The sequence below is a fragment of the Hyposmocoma kahamanoa genome, unplaced genomic scaffold (assembly GCF_003589595.1).
Source record: "Hyposmocoma kahamanoa isolate Upper Pololo Valley unplaced genomic scaffold, ASM358959v1 94, whole genome shotgun sequence".
NCBI classification, from domain to species: Eukaryota; Metazoa; Arthropoda; class Insecta; order Lepidoptera; family Cosmopterigidae; genus Hyposmocoma; species Hyposmocoma kahamanoa.
In genome coordinates, this window is record NW_020654878.1 from 7,219,525 (window position 1) to 7,243,451 (window position 23,927).

The following is a 23,927-nucleotide window of genomic DNA, read 5'->3' on the forward strand; positions in this document are numbered from 1 at the left end:
CTGTATTTTGTTGGTCTGGTCCAGTGTGTTGTTTATCAAATATTAGCTTAATGTTGCAATTTGGCTCGTTCCCAGGAATTTAGGTATAGCGCTAGCGATCCTCGTACTTTATTAGTTCTACAGCAATGTTCCGATGCGACCTGGTAACTGTTGCCTCTGAGATTTGTTGCTGCCACTGAGTTATTGTCTTTGTTTCGTATTTGTAACTGGAATGAACGGACCATGGAGATTAACTGTTTAAAATGTGTCGTGTCGCAGACTGCACTAACTGTAGTGTGGTGCGTGTCAGAAATTTGCAACTAGATTTTATTTTTAGAGGAGCTGTGAGTGACTGAGCAAATAGTAGAAAAGTTGCATTGTCAGGTGCCCTGAGTTTTTACGCCTCTTTTTGTGATGCTGCGTCACTGTGTGAAAAGAGAGCAAATTTCATACTTAAGTGGATTAATTGACTCCGGGTACTAAATATAATACGTGTTCTTAAACAGACTGTAAAAGGCTGTCATAAAGTGTTAATACAAGTACTTCGCAATAAGTTTCTGCAGAAAATATGGATATTGAGAGGATAATAAAAAAAGCTCTTTGAAACTTTCTCCCTATTTTTTCTTTTACGCTTAATCTTAGCTGTGAACTAAAGGGCTCTCGAACCCTACCGACACGCCCTCCAATCTAAGTTTCCCTTGATTATTTACATCTAGTTTTCATTTGTTTACCTCACATTCTATTGTTGCATAAAAACTTACAAGTATATCGTAAAAATCCAGAGCATTAATGTAAGATTGAATTTGACTTACTTTATATATTAAGAATGCAATGTACAAATTTATTACATATAATATTTGTTTCTGTTTTCTTTCACTACTAATATATGTGGGCTATAAAGGAGTGGGTACATATATACACTGCCGTTTATCTAGCGTTTTATTAATTTGAATACAACCTTTTTGGTATTCAGCAACTGTAAGTATACCGAAATATCCACAAATAACTCAATATATCATGTATACATATATTCACAAACTTCGACAAAAGGGTGTAAAGAAAGATATCAAAAAGCGTTCGCAGAGACGTGAAGTCGATGATGGGAGTTGTCTGGAGTTGAAAACTTTGTCTAGTTTCCGATTCGAACCAACTTCCCACATAAATGAGGGTTCGTTAATAATTTACTCATTCGCCATTCGAGTGACTACAGATCTTTTGACTGGAAGATAATATAATTATTAATACAAAAATCGAATATTAAGAAAAATTCCTTCTATCCGGCTGCATTCGAACCAGCGTCTTTGAACATACCGTGCCAGATGATGGCGTACAGATGGCGCTACGGCAAAAAAGTCATAAAAAACCAAGACAAAGATCAGCAATAAGCATATAGATAGATTCGTAAGGTCTGGTAGTTTATTCTGTAGCTCTGTTGGGAGAGCGTCTGTCAGACTTTACGTCCTATCGCCAGGGCTACCTGCTCCGCGCCAAAAAAAAATTTTAGTCCTAAACCTTGACGTTTACAGATTGTAACTAAAACAGTGTTTACAGATTATAAATAAAACTCACAGATGGTTTTATATTTATATTTTATCGGTACTATAAAGCTCAGGGGTGGGTACAACGGAGATGGTCGCTCAGTGGTTCCGCGTACGTATGAGCACTAGGTTTCTCGCGTAGGACGTCCCGTACAGTGGTCACGGACACCAAGAGTCGTTCGGATGCGATAGGAGAATACAGGAGCGCGGTGCGCCGAGGTGGCAGTCCCCAGGTGCGTGGAGAACTCAGGGCTGGTAGGCTCGGTAGTCTCGCCCGGCGTTAGGACGTCGAGTCTGGCCCGGCCATCATCTTTGTATTAATAATTATAACAAAATATTGGAGTAATTTCATGACAGTAAAACAGTGACATTTCAATCAACTTAAAAATTAGAAGATAAGATATTTGGTAATTATATATATCTAGTACAGTGAGGACGACATTGAAAAATAAGTCAGTGAATAATTATATAGTTTTTGTCACCAATATCATCGTCTAACGTTTTTTTATGTTATCAAGTGGCGATACGAACAAGTAGTGCCATAATATTAGTAATAAATACAGAGCTTTAAATTGCAAACACCTGAGGGGCACTGTCACTACGCCCGTTACAAGTTCCACATGCTTGCAGATTCACCAGCATTATTATTAATAATGCTCACATTACTGCTTGCTGGCAGAATCAGTTAAGGTGGTAATACTGCCCTGGACGAATTCTTTCATAAGGATATTGATAAGTATACTGACACTAAAAACGTCAATTGAAAACTGACTTACTCGTATGTACTAGTATATTATTTATATTGCATTAGAATTTGCCTTTGTGAACTTTACATAGGTACTTTTATTAGAATCCTATCGTGAATGAGGTACCTTCACAGAGATACGTAGTATTTGCTCTCGAAGTTTGAATTGAAATGGTAGAGGTAGTCTATTTCGAAAAACAAAAGCCAACGCTACAGAGTTCTATTTCCAATAGTTGAAACAGCCTGACGTTACTCGTTAGCAAATGGCGGTCGAGCGAAGTATAAGAAATTGTTATATATTTCTCAATTTATTGCTGGCAAGTCTCGCTACTGTCTATTTCTACAAGTTCATTTGAATTTAATATTTAACCGACTTCAAAAAGGGAAGAGGTTCTCATTTGACTGTTTTTATATGTATATTACGCGATAACTCTAATATTTGTGAACCGATTTTGATGATTCTTTTTGAAGTCCCATCTAAATTTGAAGAAAATATTTCACCTCTAAGGATGGCAAATTAGGCGATGAATCCGGTTTCGAGCACTTTCCAATGACCGATTTCAATAAAACTTGGCAAATACTTTTGAATCGGATTTTTTTAGCACTCTATACTGAAATTATTGTATCCAAATTAGGATACGTATTGTAATTACTAAGATATTTAAGTTTTATTGAAAAAGTATTTAATTACACTGTAAAATATGGATGTTTATAAAACCACTAAAATACACTATCGACCATTACACACAATGGAGCAGCGCTCGCTTTGGCATAAGGCAGCTATCTCCAACTTCTTCGTTATAGTTTTTTTCAGCTGTGAGCTACATATGTATGTGTTTTTTTAAATATCCTAAACTTTGAACATTTTATAATCTTAATTTAATAATTCATATTTGATTTCAATTTATCACAATAATACAATACGATTTCGCAAATTATTTTCCGTAAATGAAAGTTTTTCTTGACATTCATTTGTTTATTTGTGTTTTTAATTTTTTCGATGTTAATTTACGATATTACTTACAGAAATGTTCAGAGTTGTTTCCATGTTATTTCACATCCATCAATCGACTAAGTTTCACGCAATGAGCAGCGAAGTTTATGTGATATTAGAATAAAATAAACAGACCTCGACCGGGAGTCGTAAATTTTGTGCGCACAAACACAGTCGAATGTTATTGAGGCTTCTGAATGTATTCTTTCAGTGTTATTTTAAATGTCAATTTTTATGAGTTACAATGTACATTGTTGATACATACTAAGTTACCCATGAAAGCTTACATCGCCGTAGAAATTTTTAAATTGAAGTAAGCCATATATGAATTTAATGTAATTAGGAATGTAACGCTAGGATAAGAGTAAATGACTAGAGTGAAGGAGATGGATGAATGAGAGAACGTAGAAGGTGAACAGTGACAGGCAGCATTTTAGTTAGATATAGTTATTGATTGGATTTTGTACGCGTCTTTACAATAAGGAAAAAATAAAAACTTAAGTTCTACATGCATTTTTTTTATCAAAAAATCCCACATTTATGTGCGTACCTTTTACCGAGTTAGGCAAATAGTGATGGCAGTTGATTTTAGGTTCTGATTCATCATGTAGCTACACATGTTTATTGCGGGAATTTTACGTTTCTTAAGGACATCCTTTTGTCTGTTTGAAATCGTATGAAACGCTAAAATTTATTTGTTTATTTTGTAAAATATATAGGAAATTTTAAGTGTTTATGATAATGAATATAAGTTGCTTCAAAAATTGAAGATTGTATTTTGTTACTTTGAAGATTGTATTTATTCTATTTCGTGTTTCCAAATTTCTTAGTCTCGTAGATTTATTTCCCTGGACGAACTTTTTCACAAGGAGCTCCATTGCTACTTAAAATTAACAAAATATGCGAATCTTCGCATATTTTGTTAATTAAGTAGATACTTAAGGATAACAAAATATGCAAAGATTTGCATATTTTGTTATCCTTAAGTATCTACTTTTTATAATGAGATTATGACATAATTCCCTATTAAAGTTAAATAAACTAATGTAAAAACATAATAAATGTTTGCATGCTAATCTTCTATTGCTTGTTTATTTACGATTATATATTATATATTTCTGATTATATATGAGTATATAATCAGAAATAGACATGAAATAAGGGCCATATATTCCTGGTAACACATTAGCGATACAGCTCTTATAAATATCAACTCCCGTTTGCACTGAAATATAGTCAGGCCAACTACTGACCTGTGTGTAGGTCTCCGTATATTCCAAAAAATATTCTGTATGTATTGTAATAAAGATAATATCTCTAACAATGCCGTTCTGGTCTATTCGGTGGTGTGGGATTTTTCCCTGTGCTGTTTTCAGCAAAACATCTAATTACAAAACAAACGGAATCACATTTTATCGGTAATTAAAAATTAAATATGTATAGGAAATGAAACTATTTTTCCGGATTTAAATCGTGTATATTTGTTTTTTCAAACAAACCGACACTTGTTTGAAAAAACAAATATACGCGATTTAAATCCGGAAAAATAATTTCATTTCCTATATGTAACAATCACGAAAACCTAAGAACTCGATATATTAAATATGTAATTTTGCAATTTTCGTCCATTATAGCAAAGCTCAAGTTAACTGGTCGATTTGAAGTGAAACAGTTGACGACACCCGTCAATTGTTTCGAACTCGGGCTAGCCAATCGGAGCGCAGTTGTCACAGTAATGATATGGCAGAATAGTTTTCAAACAAATTAAATAACATTTCGTCTCTATTTCTCGTTATATATTCGATGGTTTATGTTCTCATCGCTCTGGGTTATTTTGCAATTTTCGTCCATTATAGCAACGCTCAAGTTAACCGGTCGATTTAAAGTGAAACAGTTGGCGACACCCATTGACGACACTCGTCAATTGTTTCGAACTCGGGCTGGCCAATCGGAGCGCAGTTGTCACAGTAATGATATAGCAGCATAGTTTTCAAACAAATTAAATAACATTTCGTCTCTATTTCTGGTTATATATTCGAAGGTTTATTTTCTCATCGCTCTGTGTTGTTTGTATATGGTAATGACCACTCGTGATGCTATTGTACGGCAAACGGGAAACGCAAGGCAACGAACAATGCCAATAAAATGCCCTTTTTTACGAGAATAGTATATTTCTTTGTACTATTTGTTACCGTTTCCAATTTTAAACATCCAACACTATACATATACTGTTAGGTGGAATGTTGCTGCCCTACCGAAGCGCTGCAGTCTCTTTTTTCCTTCTTTTTCTTTTTACGTAGTTAGATTTGCGTAGGAAAATATTTTTGTAACTTTTTCTTATTTTGCTTTTTACACAGTTCTGTACATTTACAAGCGCAAAATTTCTCGCAAAGATTTAAGGGGCATTGCCATTGCGCTCGTCGCCCTGAGACATATGTAAGTGGAAAAGTCTTATGAGCTTGTAATTTCACCTACACCCCTTACCTGTCAAAAGCGAAATTCAGTAATTCACACATTATTGCTTGGTAGTACAAATAAGTATGGTGATAGTATTTCTTTGGACGAAATTTTTCATAAGGAGCTCTACTTCTACTAAATTGTGCATGTTGAGTCGATGCCAAGAAAGCTTCGCTCGCTCCGCTTGTTTTGTTTCGATTGACCAGTAAATAACTAAATTTAACTTAAATTTATGGACATCGAAATTTATCGAAATAAAAGCATTCCTTCCGTTGTCATTATGGATGTCATTGAAGTGCGTTAGGTGAAAATCGAGGACGTTTTATAGCATCTCATTAATAGTGTTACTTTCATCATTAACCTTCCATGGCGATTATGAAAAACCTTATCTGTAGCCCTATTTTAAGCCTATATGGTGCCTTTATACTGCTTGTAAAGTACTACCTCGATAGTGATGTCCTATATGAGCGATAAAACATAAAGTCTCTACCATATAATGAGTAAAACCAAAGTAAATACAAACAGCAATTTTCTCTATTTCAGGTCATTATGTGGGTCTTTCTACTCCTCGTCATAGCTCCGCTGACCTTGGGGCAGCAACAATGGGTACCCTGTTCAGAATTGAACGACGACCTACGGTATCCCTGCCGGTGTCGAGTGCAAGTGGACCGAGCTTTGCAGTTGAGGATCTTAATGAATTGTGATAGAGTTGTTTTCCCTGGAGATTATCCGGCTCTTCCGTATGGAGCACCAATTATCTCCTTCACTCAGCGATGGGCCGGCCAACAGACTCTGCCTACACAGGTTTGTTTATTTTTTTTTGTAATATTAAGTTTATTGAATACCACGATGTTTTACTACCATGATATTCAATTATTTTTTTGTGAAATGACTCCATTAGTTCGTTACAATTATAAATACAAACATCGAACACAAAGAAAAATTCATTCGATCCGGTTGGACTCGAACCGATGCCTTCATCATTTTCATACTTTTGTTCATCTCTTTATGTTCCGTATCGCTCCTCTGCAGTGTTGAGCTGATGTAGTGTGTTTCTAGGTTTACACGAAGATTTTCACACACTTTTATATCACAGATGGTGCTACGGAAAAAAGAGTTGAAAACCAAAAAATAAAGATCTGCAACGAGCACATACAAGAATTTGTAAGGTGTGCTGGTTGTTCAGCTCAGTTAGAAGAGTATTAACCACGGTATGGAGAAGGTGTTGGTTCGAGTGCACCCGAATCGAATATATTTTCTTATTAAGATGAGTCATTTTATAAAAATGATTCCATTTAACTTTTCCAACGTTATTAATAGTGGAAAGATTAGCCCGATGGAAACAACGCTTTGAACAAATATATAAGATTAAAAGTTAGTTATAAATTGGTCGACCTTTTAACTCAATCCTGTCATTGGATAGGCAAAATTGATCGATCGCAGTTCAAAGAATTTGACAGCTTGTAAAGGCAGCATCGATCAATTACGAAAGGTGGCATGAAAGGAATCCGTGATACATGAGCCTCAAAAGATTTGGATACGTCACCCTTTCAAAAGTTTTTTACGTTCTTTATTGGATTTCAGAACTAAGATGGATCATCCATCCGTGAGTTGGAAAATTTAAAGTTTAAAAGATTTAAAAGCGTAAACACCTAAATAAGTACACTGTTTCAACACTGCAAATAGAAGGGTGACTGTGTGAGTGGCTTTAAATAAAAAGAAGTAAATGACATTGCCCATTAAGAGTGTACTTAATTACATAAATGCAAACTTGTTGGTATTTAAATGACTCTGTGGTCGAGTGGTTTGCATATCGGTTTTTACGGTGTCGCCATCTATGAGGTTCTGAGTTTGATCCCTGGTCGGGTCAATGTACAAAACTCCCTTTTTTATATTGTCTCGGGTCTGAGTGTTTGTGGTAACGTCGTTGTTTCCAATATGCATAACACAAGTGCTTTGGTTACTTACTTTGGGATCAGAGCAACGTAACGTCGGCTAAATTCGTACGCCTCGTGACCTCCATTAACGCGAACTTCTGAGAAGTCACAAAAAACAGAATTATTGGAAATAATTATATAACAATCTATGATTGTACCTTTATTTTATAATTAAAAAAGCGCTTATAAATTATTGTTTATGCTTTAATTGCCCGATATTGCGCTTGAGGAGTCAAAAAGGCATTTCGTCCAAAAACGAAATTACGAGGTTTTCAAATCTAGCCGGCGGTATGTAATGTTGTCTAATATTAAATTAGTTTAGTTTTATTTATACCATCAAGATGGCAGTAGAATACTGAATTTACAATCTAATTAACAATAACAGTGTATAATTAAGGTTCATATTTTAAAGAACTACAGGTGAAAACTAGCAAGACAAAGACGAAAGTGACGGAGAATTTTAAGCGTCTTAAAAGGTATTAAGACCCCGTTATATTAAATATTACGATGTCTTTTCGAATCGCGTCGTAAAGTTTATAGCTCGTGCATGCAAACCGGTGATAGATTTCTGTAATACTAGCGTGCGCTTCATGATCTGATAACCGCAGGAACACGGTCGTATAATGGTGTTGTTTCAAAGAGTGAACATGTTCCGGCATTTGTTCCGAGTGGAAAGGAATTCGTTTGAAACGTTTATTACATTTTCTCAATTTCTAGGCTCCTGAGTCAAGGTAGGGCATGATCCTTAGTTAATGAGTCACTAATTACACTACTCTGCCAATCAGGTCCTAACACATTCTGAACGCGAATTTCAAGTAAAACTTTAAAGCCCTGGGCCCGTACATCCTTATTAATATAGTCTTTGTAATATTTTTTGCATAAATAGAGCATATCTTTGTACATGTCTATCAGTTACAATAAAATTTATTTTTCTTTATTGCACGACATGGCGATAGCAAAACAAAATGGCTACGCGAACTGCAAAGTGCTGCATATCGGCCTGTGCGCCCCTTATTAAAGATCCTAATCTTTACACCTCCCAGCAAGTTAGAGTTAGGGTTAGGGTCCCTTGAAATTCTAATAGACGCAGACGTTTTATACATATGCTGACGAACACTTGGTGTGAGATGCTGTTATTCCATTATGAAAAAGTCCACGTACGAAATGAAACTGATTTTCGTTGCACGTGTTGGCAATAAATGCTTTTTAGGAGGTACCATTTTTTAAATTGGTGTTGTTGATTTGCGTACAAAACGTTTTGAGCATTACCTTGTTGTTACTATTGATACAAAGATAGAACAACACAAACAAAAAATCCTTCCGTCTGATTGGTCTCGAACCAACTTTTGTTACCCAATGCCCAAATGGGCCCAACGCTCTTACCAAATGAGCTTCAGACTGTTTTTCATAAGTTTCTCGCAGGAGCTCTGACTTTAAAAAGGCCGTTTAAATTCAATACAAAGATGTGTAAGCACATGGAGAAATTCGTATGATCTGCTGACTCGATGTAGCTCAGTTGGTAAGAGTGGCAGTCCCGGCATGGCAACAGACGCTGGATTAGTCCGATAAGATCAAAAGTTTTTTGTATTGTTCGACCTTTGTATCAACTAGTGGAGTGTTTTCACAAAAAATATATAAATATCATAGTAGTAAAACATCACAATACGTAATAAATAAATAAACTTTTATTTATTAAATATCATGTAACTTGATTCTTGAAAGAGCTTATTTATTTTATCTTACCCCTACAATTATTTTTTTGTGAAATTACTCCACTAGTTTGTTATAATTATTAACTAAGCTTAGTTGGCATAGCGTCTGCCACGGTTTGCTAGAAGACGTCGGTTCCAATCCGACCGGATCGAAGGAATTTTTTCTAATTGTTGGATCTTTGCATCAATAATTAGAGGAATATTTATTAAAAAAAATATATATTATTTAATAATGATATAATGATACGTTCATTGATGTTCGAATGTCAGATCGTGTATATTTACGCATATGACTGAGGGGTAGTTCTAGGTTTCATAGTCTATATTCCCCAGTGCCTAGTCGGTCTAAACTTTTCGAGAGTATTGGAACTAGTTTAATAAGGCCTCTATCAAATCAAACTGAAAACTGAGAAACCAACTTAAAATGACCAAATTGCACGTATAACATAGATATACATATATCTATGATGTATAACAATACATACAATTTTAAGACAGTGAAAAATGTTGATTGAAAACATTGACTTACAAATAAATGGACGACGGGTCTAATACAAAAACCACGAAAAAAATGTCCCAAGTCAACCTATTCGAAATTTAAATTGTTATATCATCGCAGTATCGCGCTGTCCGTAGAACAAATGAAGACTAAAGCGGAGTGTCGCGCTCTGTATACGATTTTAGCGCCTTACAAGTGCGGACACTTTCTAGCGCGGACCCGACGTCCATATAATTGTAAGTCAATGATTGAAAATGAAACTTTAGCATGGCATTATACATACGTGACAAACATACGTATGCATTCATTTTTATGTAGATTCGAGATTAATAAAAATGTAATGAAATAATCTCTAATAAGTTTCCGTATTTCTGTAGACATTATAGTTAGATCTTAGTCTGGCTCTCAACTGAGACTGAAATTTATATAAATTGTAATATCTTCCATTTGCCAATAATGAAAATACATAAATATAAACTCGGAAATAATTGTAAAGCAACACATAAAATTCGTGGAAAATGTCAATAATACGTTAGAGGCTAAATAAATTTAATTTTATGGAGAGTAATATCGAATTAAACACAGTTACAAAATTAGCGTTATAGCCCTCCGGTGGTACCATGGGAAGCAGAGCATGTATTGCCTGAGAGCTTTATTTTCCGTTCTTGTACCTCGTGTTTTGCCGAAAATACATGCGAATTTTATCAAATTGTTAAGTAGTTAAACGTAGTACAAAAAATATTGAGTTGCTTCTATTTCAAATTGTGATTAACAAACTTCAAAAGATTATTCGCACACGCACACATACGCACATGCTCACGTACACGCACGCAGACGAAACGTTTGTACAACCTTCTATTAAGTAATTATGATTACAGTCTTATAAACAAAAAAAAGTATTGTATAATAAGACACATTTTGGAAAAGTTAACAAGTCTACGAGGTTAAAATTTTACCTATGCAAGCTTATGAATAGAAATAATAATACGATATATAATCAAGCATTGGATTATATCTGTTGAAAGGGAACTTCGTGCCGGTAAAGTAAAACGTTGACATCAGTCGTCTATTGTGTTCTTAAAAAAGGTTCCCTAAAGTTTGTTTAGCAATCGATCCCCGTTGCCGTGAGGACAAGGCGTTATTTTCACACACGTAGCCTTAGCCGTTGTTGGGGACTCAGTGAAGTGGCTGTGTCACATAATGTATTCGAGATCATAAGTTTGTGAGCTCTCGGGACCTACTTCAAGCGTTCAGTGTTCAAGCGCTACCATTCAAACTGGGATCAAGTTTGACAATAGAGAAATATTTGAATGCCTTCAGTTTCTTGCAAAATGTTCATTATTGTATACGATAAAAGCTGTTAAAAAGTCTATTTTTTAAAGAGTTGTTGTATATTGTTAGGTTAGGTTTCAGAAAAGTATTAGGTATAATTAGTAAACGAAAGTTTATAAACGTTCGCGATGAATACTAATAATAATAATATTTTAAGACAGTTTATGTGATGAAACGTTTGCTATAATTATTTGGTTGATGACTACAAATAATTTTCCCTGTAAACCTCACTAATTACCTGGTCCGTAGGGAATTTCTTGTATTTCGAGTAACAAAGCTACCGAATTCATTTCGGGGCATTACTCAGAGCACCCAGAATAGAACCAATTTGGAAAAATTCAATTCCCAAATTGGTCTTACCTCATCATCTAGTGCCCACGGGTTTAAAAGGTTGCCGCTGGGCCATCGAGGTCATCGATTCCAAATACTTTGATCGTACTAAAAATATAAGAGCAATGAGATTCATTAAAAATCGATTACTAATCATTTGTCGTTTGAGTACCACTCAATGTCGATTTTTCGATTTGATAATCATAAACATTCAGTTAAAGTCATAAATATTCCAGTAAACATGACATAACTCTAAAGCAAAATTAATTTCAATTTAAATTACTTTCCCTTAGTAATCGTGGTGGACTACGGGATCAGCAATATAAATTATATTCTATAGGTTTTTAGACCACATTTTCATAATTTATATTACGAAAGTTACAACAATCTCTTTTATTCGAATAACGTTAAGTAAATTAGATTTTGAATGTATAAATGTTTTCAATGCTTGAGATACTGATTTTGTTATAATTTTTGGGCTTGTTAATACTTTATATATGCCGAATTAGAGACAATTTTGAAATGTAGTTTTCCTTATCTCAATTAAATTCTCTTATATAGATTTTTTCATCGTACGGCCTACCATTGAAAGAATTGGACTTCTCCCACAACTGTCTGCGGCGTCTACCAGATCGTCTTCTAGCTGGTGTACGAGGCAACATCACCAGATTGGCGCTAGCTGATAACCTGCTGGGAGACAACCTGAACCCCATATTCTCAACTGCTGAACTCCATAATCTGCCATCATTAGAACAATTGGATCTGAGTGGTAATAGTATCAGAGGAATTGAAGAGGGTTTACTTATTGGATGTGAAGTTCTTAAGGTACGTATTGTGTAAACTTTTTGGATTCTTATTACTGTCCGAAGAGCTAATGTACTACGGTCTACTACATTTTTGCTGTCCCTTTGAAATGAAAAATTTGTAATACATGAGATCTAAAAATGCAGTGTCGAGGTATTCCGAGGTATAACAATTCATCGAGCATAAGGCTTATTCTTTTATTGACAATGCAACATACATTTTATTTCCAGGTGTTACGGCTGGATCGCAATAACATGAACTTTGTACCGTCTTCCTCGCTGAACGGGCCTCACGCTTTGAAGGTTCTTTCGCTTAGAGAGAATAGAATAGGTAAGCAAGGTTTTACCTGTAAATACTAAACATTGCATATATGTAAGTTGCTATTGTTTTTATGTTATTTGTAAACCTTATTTATAGCAATAAAATCTATTTATTCACAGATTTGATCCGTCAAGCATCGTTCGTATCCCAAAAAACATTAGAGGAGATAGATTTGCATGGCAACATGATCTCGACGATTGAAGGAGGAGCTTTCATTGGTTTGAGTTCTCTGCAAAGTCTCGACCTTGGCCGGAACAGGCTCTCCAAGTTTAACAGCGACGTGTTTCAAGGAACTGAGAACTTGGAAAAGTTAGACCTTTCCGAAAATTTCATCACAGATTTCCCCACTGTCGCACTCAAGTCGTTTGCAGCTCTAAAGCACTTGAATCTATCCAGCAACATGATCACGGTGAGCATAACTTTATAACTCGATTCAATTTTGCTCAATCGAAAATGACAGCTGAAGTTGAATTTGATTTGTTTGTTCCCATTGCTTCGGCGACGAAATAATACAAAAAGGGTTACAAAAGCAATTCATAATTAAGTTTTGAGAATTGAAATGTTTAATATTTCGACGCTTGGTAATTAAAGAGTTATTGATTCGAATATTGTTACGGTACTTTAAATGAATTTGTTTTCTATCAGTTCATTGAATACGTCTAATAAGAACAATTAGTTTCCTTCGATTAAAATGGTCTATGAAGTAAAAATGGTTAAAATTATTTGTTTCAGAATATTGACAACAGTCACCTAAGTTCGATGGTGTCACTTCAAGTATTGGATCTCAGCAGGAATAATCTTGTAAAACTGTCACCAGGGACATTTGTTGGCCTTACTGAATTGAGTTATTTAGATGTTGGAGTTAATTCTCTTCGCACTGTAAGTAAATCAACACTAGTTTCCCCGAAAATCTCGTTGGGATAACAATTATCTTTAAATTGGCGTTTATTATAACAAGGGGATTTCTGGAAAGAGAATTTAAATCATTATCTGATTCAAGACACTAGTAAAGTTTTTATAAAACTCATTACTTAATGTTATTTCATGAATTGTTTGTAATAGAGAATTAAATTTTTTGAATGTTCTTTTTTCAGGTGGAAGATGATGCTTTTGATGGTTTAACAAGTTTACGCACACTTCTTCTGCGAGACAACAACATCCTCCTCATTCCAGCTACTTCGCTATCACGCCTTCCAAACTTAGTATCTGTTCATTTAGGATTCAATAGAGTTACTGCTTTGTCCAGCGATATTCTTAAATCAGTTTCTGACAGAATCACATCTCTAGTTCTGTCTAGAAATGTAATAAGAGAACTACCACCAGCAGCTTTCAATCACTTTAAGACATTAAATCACTTAGACTTATCTGGGAATTTATTAAACTCCATTTCTGCTGAAGTGTTTGATGGACTCGAATCATCCCTTCAATTTTTGTCCCTGAGTCAAAATAGAATATTAGGTTTCACAGGAGAACAACTCAAGTTTATTAATCTTTGGTTTTTGGACATTTCAGACAACCAACTATCAGAAGTTCCAAGCAATGCTTTTGAAACTATCCCCAGTTTATCCCACCTTAACATGAGTAGAAGTGGGCATATCAGTGTTTTACCGCAAAATGTTTTTCAACATAACCAAGCATTGTTGTCTATTGATTTGAGTTACTTAAGTTTGAAAGCCTTACCAGTAAATTTGTTTTTGAGAACGCCTAACTTGGAGCATATTTATCTGCATAATAACCATTTATCAGAAATATCCGAAAATAGCTTCAAAAACCTCAAAAATTTAACACACTTAGACCTGTCTTATAATAACATCGTTAACATCCGAGCACCTGCTTTTGTTAATGTAATGTCAATTCAGTACTTGTCTTTAAAAGGTAACCAGCTTAATGCTTTTAAAGGTGAATTCTTTAACACGGGCACAAGTTTAGAAGTAATTGACCTTTCCGATAATGCGTTAAGCTATTTATTCCCTTCCTCATTTAAAATTCACCCACGATTACGTGAGATTATTCTCTCAAAAAACAAATTTAACTTCTTCCCATCTGAACTTATAAGCACTTTACAATATCTTGAGCTCGTGGATTTATCTGGAAATGCGCTGAAGAACGTTGATGAACTTGACTTTGCTCGACTTCCAAAATTAAGAACAATTCTCTTGGCACGAAATGAACTAGAATCAATTAGTGAAATGGCATTTCACAATTCTACTCAAATACAACACTTAGACTTGTCGCATAATAAAATAGACCGTTTGGGAGACAGACTTTTTGAAGGTTTAATTAGATTGGAACTTTTGAATTTGGCTGGAAACTTTTTGAATGAATTGTCGGAGAATATTTTTGATCGGTCGAGGTTGCATATGTTGGAAAAGATTAATTTGAGCGATAATATGTTCGAACACGCTCCTCTAAAAGCGTTACAAAAACAATATTTCTTTGTTTCTTCAGTAGATTTATCTAAAAATATGTTGATTGATATTCCTGCGGAAGATAGTGTCATGGTTAACATTAAGAAACTCGATCTTTCTTTCAATCCTTTGTCACAAAAGTCTGTTAAGAGTATTCTAACTGAACCTAAAACTGTACGAGACTTAAATCTTGCAGGAACTGGTATAAGGGATATTGGTCAACTTGAGACTCCATTTTTGCATAGTCTGAACCTTTCTTACAACAACATTACCAAACTGACCGAAAAGACTTTTGCAAGGACAACACTATTGGAATCATTGGATCTTTCCCATAATGAAATATCAGACGTATCAGGCTCGTTAGCGATTTCTTGGCCTAAACTTAAAAATTTGCAACGTCTCAATATTTCTAGTAATCCCATTCCTGTGGTCGTTGATGGTAATTTTGAAGGCTTGTCATCATTGAGAGTTTTGGATATGAGGTATCTGGACATGTGCACTAGAATAGAGAAAAATGCATTTAGGGCTTTGCCTAATTTAGTAGAACTAAGAGCGTATGGATATCCCCGACTTGGATATTTTGATGTGCAGGGAGCTCTGCAATATCTACTAGCACTTGAAAAATTAGACGTCGAAGTTAAAGACACCACAATAGGGTCTGATCAGTTGCATTCAACATTACATCCTCGGCTTGAGGAATTAGGGGTACGTGGATTACGTTTAAAAACCGTGTCTGCTGGTATATTGGCTGGATTGAAGTCGCCTGCTATAACAGTGCGGTTCCGTAATACGTCTATCACAAGTTTACCTCCCGCGTTGTTGTTTCCACTTCCTAGATCTTCTCAAATTACAATAGACGTAGCCGGTAGTCAACTCTCGACACTGCAGCCGCAGCTGCTTGTGGCTCTTGATGACCGCCGAGCTGATTTATCAATGTTTGGATTGGATACCAACCCGATACGTTGTGATTGTAATGCAAGAGCTTTACGTAGATGGCTTCCAAACGTTGGCATAGAGGATGTCCGCTGCGGTTCTCCAGATCATCTTTCCGGATTTTTGCTTGTAGAAATAGGCGACGACGAGTTATCTTGTGACAATAGACGCAGAACTACGCTGTCATCTTCTTCGAGTATTATTACAACAACTCCACCCCCAAGACTCGTTCATAGAACTTCGGCTGAACCTGATATAATTTGGTCCGTTGCTCCATCGCATGAGAGACCAAAAGTGAATGGTGATCCTAAAGGAGCACCGGTTGTTGGTGTTGCATCATCCACAAACGATGACAATTTGATTATAGGAATTGTAGGAGGAGTTGTATTGTTCATTGCTATATTAATTGTAGCAATATGTATTGTGCGATTGAGGATGTCGTCAACGTCTTATAGAGGAGGTCCTCTCGCAAATAGCCCTGCGGCTGCGGCGCCTTTATGGGGTGCGGCATGGCCAGGATACGCGGCGACATTGCCTCCGGCTTCGCTGTCGACTGCCACTTTGCCACATAAGTTGCAATCGGGTCCTGGATCAGTGCGCTATATTGCACCTCCACCGCCGCCGGCACCATACTTTATCAGTTTGCCACCCCACGATGATAAAATTTATCGGTAGTACATTCGCATAAGTTTCTTATAGTATAAGCTTTCTTTGCCAGAAACCTTGTAAATAGTATTATGACAATGTAAGTTTGAAATAAATAACTAAATCTTTTCTTGTGGAATTTTATATCGTTGTAGATATTTTTTGAAACTAACTATAGTTCATGTCAATAGCACCTTTATCGAATGGTGTTTAGTAACATAGTACGCAGACATGTCCGTTCATTAATGTTTCTACATATTGTTTCGCAAATGCTCGGGCTAGGTTGATTCATCTAGTCACCAGTGACAGACTTTGCAGCATTATCTTATTAAAACTTAAGTTGATGAAATAAAAAAGTTATCGGTGCTTTGTTATGGTGAAACAGTATGAATTTTGTAATATATTTTATTTATTATCCTAGTTTAAGTATAATATGCGGCCGATTGTAAGTTTAAGAACGAACGATTTATTTCAATAAAATACTTTATAAGATGAAGTTTGTTATTTTATTACTCCCAAAGCAGCTTCAAATTCATCAAAATTTTATTGTAAGTTGTTATTAGTTCACACCAGTGATCGCAGGAAGCTGACGGAAGTCTTTCAATAAAACTGTTCACGCATAGATTATTACGTGGTCCATTAGAAGATTGAGAAAAAATTAAGGACGTGGTCTACCCGCTTCCGTCAAAGGAAACAGATTTACGCCGCATCCTTCAATCATGAGTCTAATTAAGCTTAAAAGAAAATCAACCCTGAGGCTTATTCTTTGAGTGTAAATCTGAAATCCACGAAACACACAATCTTTTAATGTAACTCCTCCATTATTAATTACTCGACCTCGTTTAATTTCGGATTATAGCCGAGCGATTGTGAAATATTAATAGCATCCCCTTTTCACTCGCTTTTGTGTTGTGTCATTAAACCAGGAGAAAAATGCGTCGGAAAATCTCGCTTTGTGTAATTGTGTTTCACACAGTGTGTGTGTTGAAGCTTTTGTTTATGATCAAGGGAAATTTACATAAAATCCTCAGCGGCGCCATTTTTTTGGAAACGCGTGAATGGGAATAGGTATCGCAAACAACAGTAGCAATACACGCTCTGTGAGCGTATTTCAAAATTGAATTGTGCTCAGGGTCGCGATACAATAGCTGCAGGGTGATTCAACGAGCGGTATTTATGCGAATCAATAGCGCGACGCAATTGCAGATATCAACGATTTACCTATTTGGCAAATAGGCCGCAGTGGAAATTTCACACTCTGCTTTGAATTTGGTGTAGTTATGGGTAAAATTTGTTCGAAATGTGTTATTCTGTTAGGCAACGATGGTAAAGTTGACGGGATCGTAATTCATCACAAATCAATCAATTATTATACAACTTCTGCGTACTTGGATGACAAAAATCCGTGGTAGTAACCCGTTTAGCTCATGGAGGTAGTCTCGATCTCTGATGTTTCAAATAAAAAAAATATATATTATAAATGTTGAAAGTGTACAAATGTTATTTACAAAGAGCAACCCCTAGAGTTTCTTGCTCACTCTTCTCAGGGGAATCTGCATTACGAATGAGCGGTAGAGTTCAACCATTGTGACGATTTCAAGTGTAATAATGCTTACCTATGAAATAAAGATTATTTTGAATTTGAATTTGAATTTGAATCACAATTTTTACCATACTAATTACAATTACGCTAGTTTTCTCTGTATTGAGAACTTTTTTAATAATATAGTGGTAATCGATTGCAATTTAAATGCAAGTCCTGCCAGCAAGAATAAGCGCGCAGACAGTGCATCTTTTCTACATAGAATATCAATTCGGTATCAACTGCAGACAGGTTAAGAATTAATCCAATTATACTTTAAAGTAAGTATGTTCTTGAAGTCAGGTACAAATTTCCATGGATCAGACATTGTCTACTGATAATATAGTAATATAATAAGTAGGTATCAATTGAAATATTTTTTCAAATATACATTAATTCAAAATTAAAAACGAATATAATGGCACGTAACAACCCAAGGAGTTTTTCAAAACTGCCTAACGTGTCATAAAAACATGCACGGTACTATTTTGTAGAGACCAAACTTAAGATACGTTCAATTTAACGGAAACTGACGAAAATGACTATTATGCAAAATGTCTTCAATCATGCTAAAAGTCATTTTAGATTGATTCACCCTTGTAATGAGTACATTTAGTTCCATTGTGTACCACGGGATGTCCTTAAAAAAGGCTATGTTAAACTTACCAAGAATAAGCGGGCATGCAGAAAGAGAGCGATGGAAGTGAAGGAGGCGAAAGAGGTTTATAATAATAATAATAATATACGTTTATTTTCTCCACAAACTTAACTGTTATACGTGCACAAAATTAAAAGCATATAACAAAAATTTTTGTTCTACATTATGTTGGTAAGAGACTGGAACCTAAAGCTGGCGTACTGATAGCACATTCGCTTCCAGGTATAGGTGGGATGTAGGAAATAGTTGAGGTTTGTCAGGAGCGTAGCAGGTGGAGGTCCATAATCTCTGCCAATTGCCCGGTAGTTGCTGCTGCTCGAACATGTTGAACGGCTTAGCGGTGGCAATCGCTAGTCGTGCAATGCAGAACGGGAAGTGAGCGTGCCAGCAGCTCCGGTACCTGGACTATAGGGAGGCTAGGGATTTTGTACGTGCACCGATAGAAAGCTCACTAGTCTTTTGAGAACCGTATGAAGTCTGTGACAACCCTGTCTACAGGCTGGTCTAGTTCAGGACCTGAACTTAGAAGGTCCCTGTGCTTGCACAGGGTATAGAGCCCTTCGTGCATAGCCAAGAGGTCGATAGGGAGGGTCACCATGTGAGGATGCGACCTCTTACATAGTCATCCCACCCTTTTCTCTGGTTCCTGGCCGTCTACTTCGAAATTTTGAATCGTTCTTAAATATCTTTTCTCCTTCGTCACTTACTTTTCTTCTTCTCATCGCCACTCTTTATTAATTTTCCGAAGCGATCAAGCTCGTCTTGACATAAAATTTGGACCAGTTCAATGTAACATTAATTGTAACATGTAACTTAACTGCTTGCAAAGTATAATATTTCCAGTACCACTAGAGATCATGTAACCGAACTGCTTATAAAGCATAATGTACAGAGAATACAGAAAATACATGCCTTTTTGGGGTAAGTTCTTTTTTACCTTAACCTGTATCTAACTTAAGGAGTGTTTTTATATCTGTTCGTTTCAAAATTCAAGTGGAAAGATATAGGGACTGCCCGGTGGGAGATAGGCGTGCTGACATTTTATATATTTCATTAAAAAAAGAAAAGAAAAAATATGTACGAGTATGTAAATATAATAGGAATCGTCGGAATTTATTTTTGTATCGTTTGCAATTCTGTTACCTTTCTTCTAATAGCTCTTTAATTGAAATTGTGTATTTGTATCTCCTTTCTTAACTACTTATCTTTTTTTCGGAAAGTAAGCTTATTTGCAGTAGAAAGAGTTTGCCCAGGGAAGTACTGCCACCTTGCCTATTTCTGCCGCCAAGAAGTAATGTAAATATTACTGTGTTACGATTTTGAAGGGTAAGGGTGCTGGTGAAATTGCAGTCACTTGGAACTTGTCAACTTATGTCTCAAGGTGACGGGCGCAGTGGCAGTGCCCCTCAGATCTTTGCGATTTAAAGCACTGAGTGGCACTGAAACTGTTATGGACAGGCGTGTAGCTTACCATCAGGCGCTATTGACTATGTTAATCTACAATCTTTTGCCATCTTTCGGGTAATTTTGAAGTTCCCCTTTCATAAAAAATATGTATTATAAAATACAGCTATAAGTATAGTTTGGTGGTATCTTCGTTATCAAAATCGTGTTCATTCAACAAATTTTGTAAAGACGAAACCAGTGAAAATCTCAACGGGCTATCTCGGGCGAATACGGTGGATGAGGTAACAAACCCCAACCTAACTTCAATTCGAGTTCTTAGGTTTTCGCGATTGTTATACATAGGAATGAAACTATTTTTCCGGATTTAAATCAGTCAACCGTGACCATGGGACCTGTAAAGGGCCCGAAACGTCGGTTTGTTTGAAAAAACAAATATACGCGATTTAAATCCGGAAAAATAGTTTCATTCCTAACTTCAATTGTTTTTGACGGCTTTGCCTTGTCACGAGGTGGAGAGCTAGGAGCAAAAAGGAACCTAAGAGTGTTATGTAGGAGAGTAGAGTGGTGTGTTGTGTATATTAAGAAGATAGAAGTTGGATACACGGAGTTGCGGGCCTATGCTCTCCAAGGTTGGAGACTAAGGCCAGAGGTGTAGAGCCGGAGAGCAGTGGGTTCAGCGTGAAGGTGGAGAGTGGAGAGGTTCTCGTAGAAACAGCGGCAGTTACGCAGCACTGGCTTCGGAAAGCGGTGAGGATATACTAACAGCGTCGGTTATGCAGCACTGGCCTCAGTTGATCCTAGGGCGAGGTGGAGCTTGTAGTTAGGCGCTCTACACTCGCAGGGCGAAGGGCCCAGTCCAGATAGGCAGAACGTTAAGGTGAAGAGCAGGTTTAGGTGGAGAACCGAGGAACTTAGTTCAGGCAGACGCGTGAGCGCGGCATGAGGAACTGCGCCTGGAGTTACTGCTGCCGCGCTGGACATTGATTTAAGTCAAACACGGGAATCAAAAATACGTAACTTCATCTTAAATACCAACTGTCCTCATGTTGGCCCTAATAACCTTTAATAACCGTTTCCGGTTGTTAAAGGGAAGTACATCAAATGTCAAAACCAATGTTTGGCCAAATGTTTTAGTGAATTATTCGCATAAATTGTAATGAAATGGACAAAAATATTGACAGTGAGAACAATTAAGTATTGACGAAAATGCGTCGCTGCAGCATTAAGGGATGCGGCAATAGAAAAAGCGGAAATCGACCGAATCAACCGAATGTTACATTACACTGTGTTATTTTTTTGCCTATAAATCATACAATATCCCAAATATCTCATGTAATTAAACTCATTTAAGTAGTTCATTCATAAGTCTTGCCGAATTTTGCTTTGGTTACTTTAGATTGCCTGTTTGTTAGTATATTTTGATAATTGTTGATAACGATTATTTCGAGATAGTGATGTTCTCGTAAGCAGACATATTATCAATATTCTGTCATTAAAACAATTCACTACGAGGTTTTTATTGTTTCATTATTATAATTTTTAAAGTTTACCTACAAATGAAAAAAAGAAAGAAAGAATGGTTGGAAATTATAGGACTGCCGAACATAAATATTGGATCAAATACCATCTTCGTTTGTTCGCTCCATTTTGAAGAGTCAAATTTTAATAGAACTTTGAATGTAACTAGATTACATGATAATGCAATTCCATCGTTACATTTATTGGTAAATAAGTTTATATTTAATTTTGATTAAAATGGCTCATTACGTGCCTAGTAATAATAGCCTAGTATTAATCATACTTTGATTACAGTAAACTATACACATTTGCAAACTTGCAAATATAAAAAACAGTTTCAACATTCAAGCCATACATTTGCATGTCGATATTGATTTATCTATTATTGTGGTACAACACTAAAACCGCCATATATGTGATACAATTTTGGTTTACGTAGGTACGTTTATTCCACGTTTATTCCGTAGATAGGGCAGCTCCTTTCCTTTAATTTTTTCCACCCTCTAAGTCAACGTATCAAAATATTAAATACGAAATAAATATGTTTCCATGTGAAATTGATGAAATAGTACGTAATTAGCATTGGAAAAACAAATACCAAAGTTCGTAGATACTATCAGTACGATAGCTTATGCCAAGGTCAGAATCAGGTCAGGATTAGACATAAAAAGTAAGTAAACTGTGAAAGTGCGAGATATAGCTTATAATAGCAAATTTAAGTAATTTGGACACTAATGTTATAGTAAATATTAGTTGGAACTCTTTCAGGAATCGGGAAAAGAAAGGGCGATTCCTAGAAAACGTATAATGAGAGAGATGAAGATGATAGGAGGTCCGTAGTTTCACACTACATCCTGTGACACAGTATGGCATTATCGCGATGAAATACGACACCTTAACAATTCGCCAGTTCTGGGCATTTTTCATGAATTATAAATTTAAAACTTTCCCGCCTACTCTTAAAATATATACTAAAATATTATTTGTTTATTTTATTTATTTATTTAATAAAATTAAACATTTACTTACACCATATATGCAAGATACGGGTACAAATTTAATAAATAATTATTAGCAGACAAAGCATTAATATTACTATTTGACAATGACTGTTTACTGAACTTGTCTAATATATCATTTAGTTATACATTTATCTTTCATTAAAAATAACATAATTATTTAGAACAAATTTCTAACTTTAGCAATTTCATTAAATTAATTATGTTAAATTGGAATGTATTCAAAGTCAAAGTCAAAGTCAAAGATTATTTATTCCATAGGTAAAATAAATTTACACTTGAAAACGTCACATTTAAGCTACTGCTCGTTCACTACGCTGACCTCCCTGAGAAAAACGAGCAAGAAACTCTAGGGATTGCTCTTTTCAAATAAACTTAAACGCTATGGAATACACTTTGAATCAAATTTGTGTGGATTCTGGAGCCATGTCGTCTTTCCATACATCTTTATCTAACACGTAGTCTTCAATTTTGTGATATGATTCTTCGATCAAAATATTTTTAATGTAGTTTTTAAACTTAGGAACTGATAAACTTAATATATGCTCTGGAATCTTATTGCAAAAACGTATACAGTTCCCCATAAAAGAGTTGTTTACCTTGGTTAAACGAAATCGTGGTACCATGATTTTTGACTTAGCTCTAAGGTTAATATTATGGATATCTTCTTTCTTATTGAAATTATGTATATTTTTACGGGCATATAAAATATTTGAGTAAATGTACTGTGATGCCACAGTCATGATACCAGTCTCCTTAAACTTTTCTCTGAGAGATACCCGAGAGCCTAGACGGTACACAGAACGAATCGCTCGTTTTTGCAATACAAATATGGTTTGAATATCTGCCGCTTTACCCCACATGAGAATCCCGTAGGACATTATACTATGGAAGTAACTAAAGTAAACTAGTCTAGCAGTACTAACATCGGTAAGCTCACGTATTCTGCGGACTGCGTATGCAGCGGAGCTTAATCTGCTGGCCAGAGACGATATATATGGTGTATTCCAAGTCTACATCCATCGTAATAATTATACAATACATGATTTATAAACGGTTAAATAAAATGATTCACAAGTGTCGGAGTAATGGTGTAACAAACACACAAA

General features: G+C 35.7%; 1 protein-coding gene across 1 annotated transcript in view; it reads left to right on the top strand.

Annotated features, from left to right (window-relative positions):
* LOC113237754 (protein artichoke) overlaps positions 1-17,072 on the top strand; it is a 156,556-nt gene extending 139,484 nt beyond the window's left edge. Inside the window, exons 3-8 of the mRNA XM_026474387.1 lie at positions 6,257-6,517; positions 12,085-12,348; positions 12,558-12,657; positions 12,768-13,057; positions 13,381-13,527; positions 13,743-17,072. Coding sequence (XP_026330172.1) covers positions 6,263-6,517; positions 12,085-12,348; positions 12,558-12,657; positions 12,768-13,057; positions 13,381-13,527; positions 13,743-16,664 — 3,978 coding nt within the window. The 5' untranslated portion in view covers positions 6,257-6,262 and the 3' untranslated portion in view covers positions 16,665-17,072. The remainder of the gene's footprint in view (positions 1-6,256; positions 6,518-12,084; positions 12,349-12,557; positions 12,658-12,767; positions 13,058-13,380; positions 13,528-13,742) is intronic.
* Positions 17,073-23,927: the final 6,855 nt, after the last annotated feature.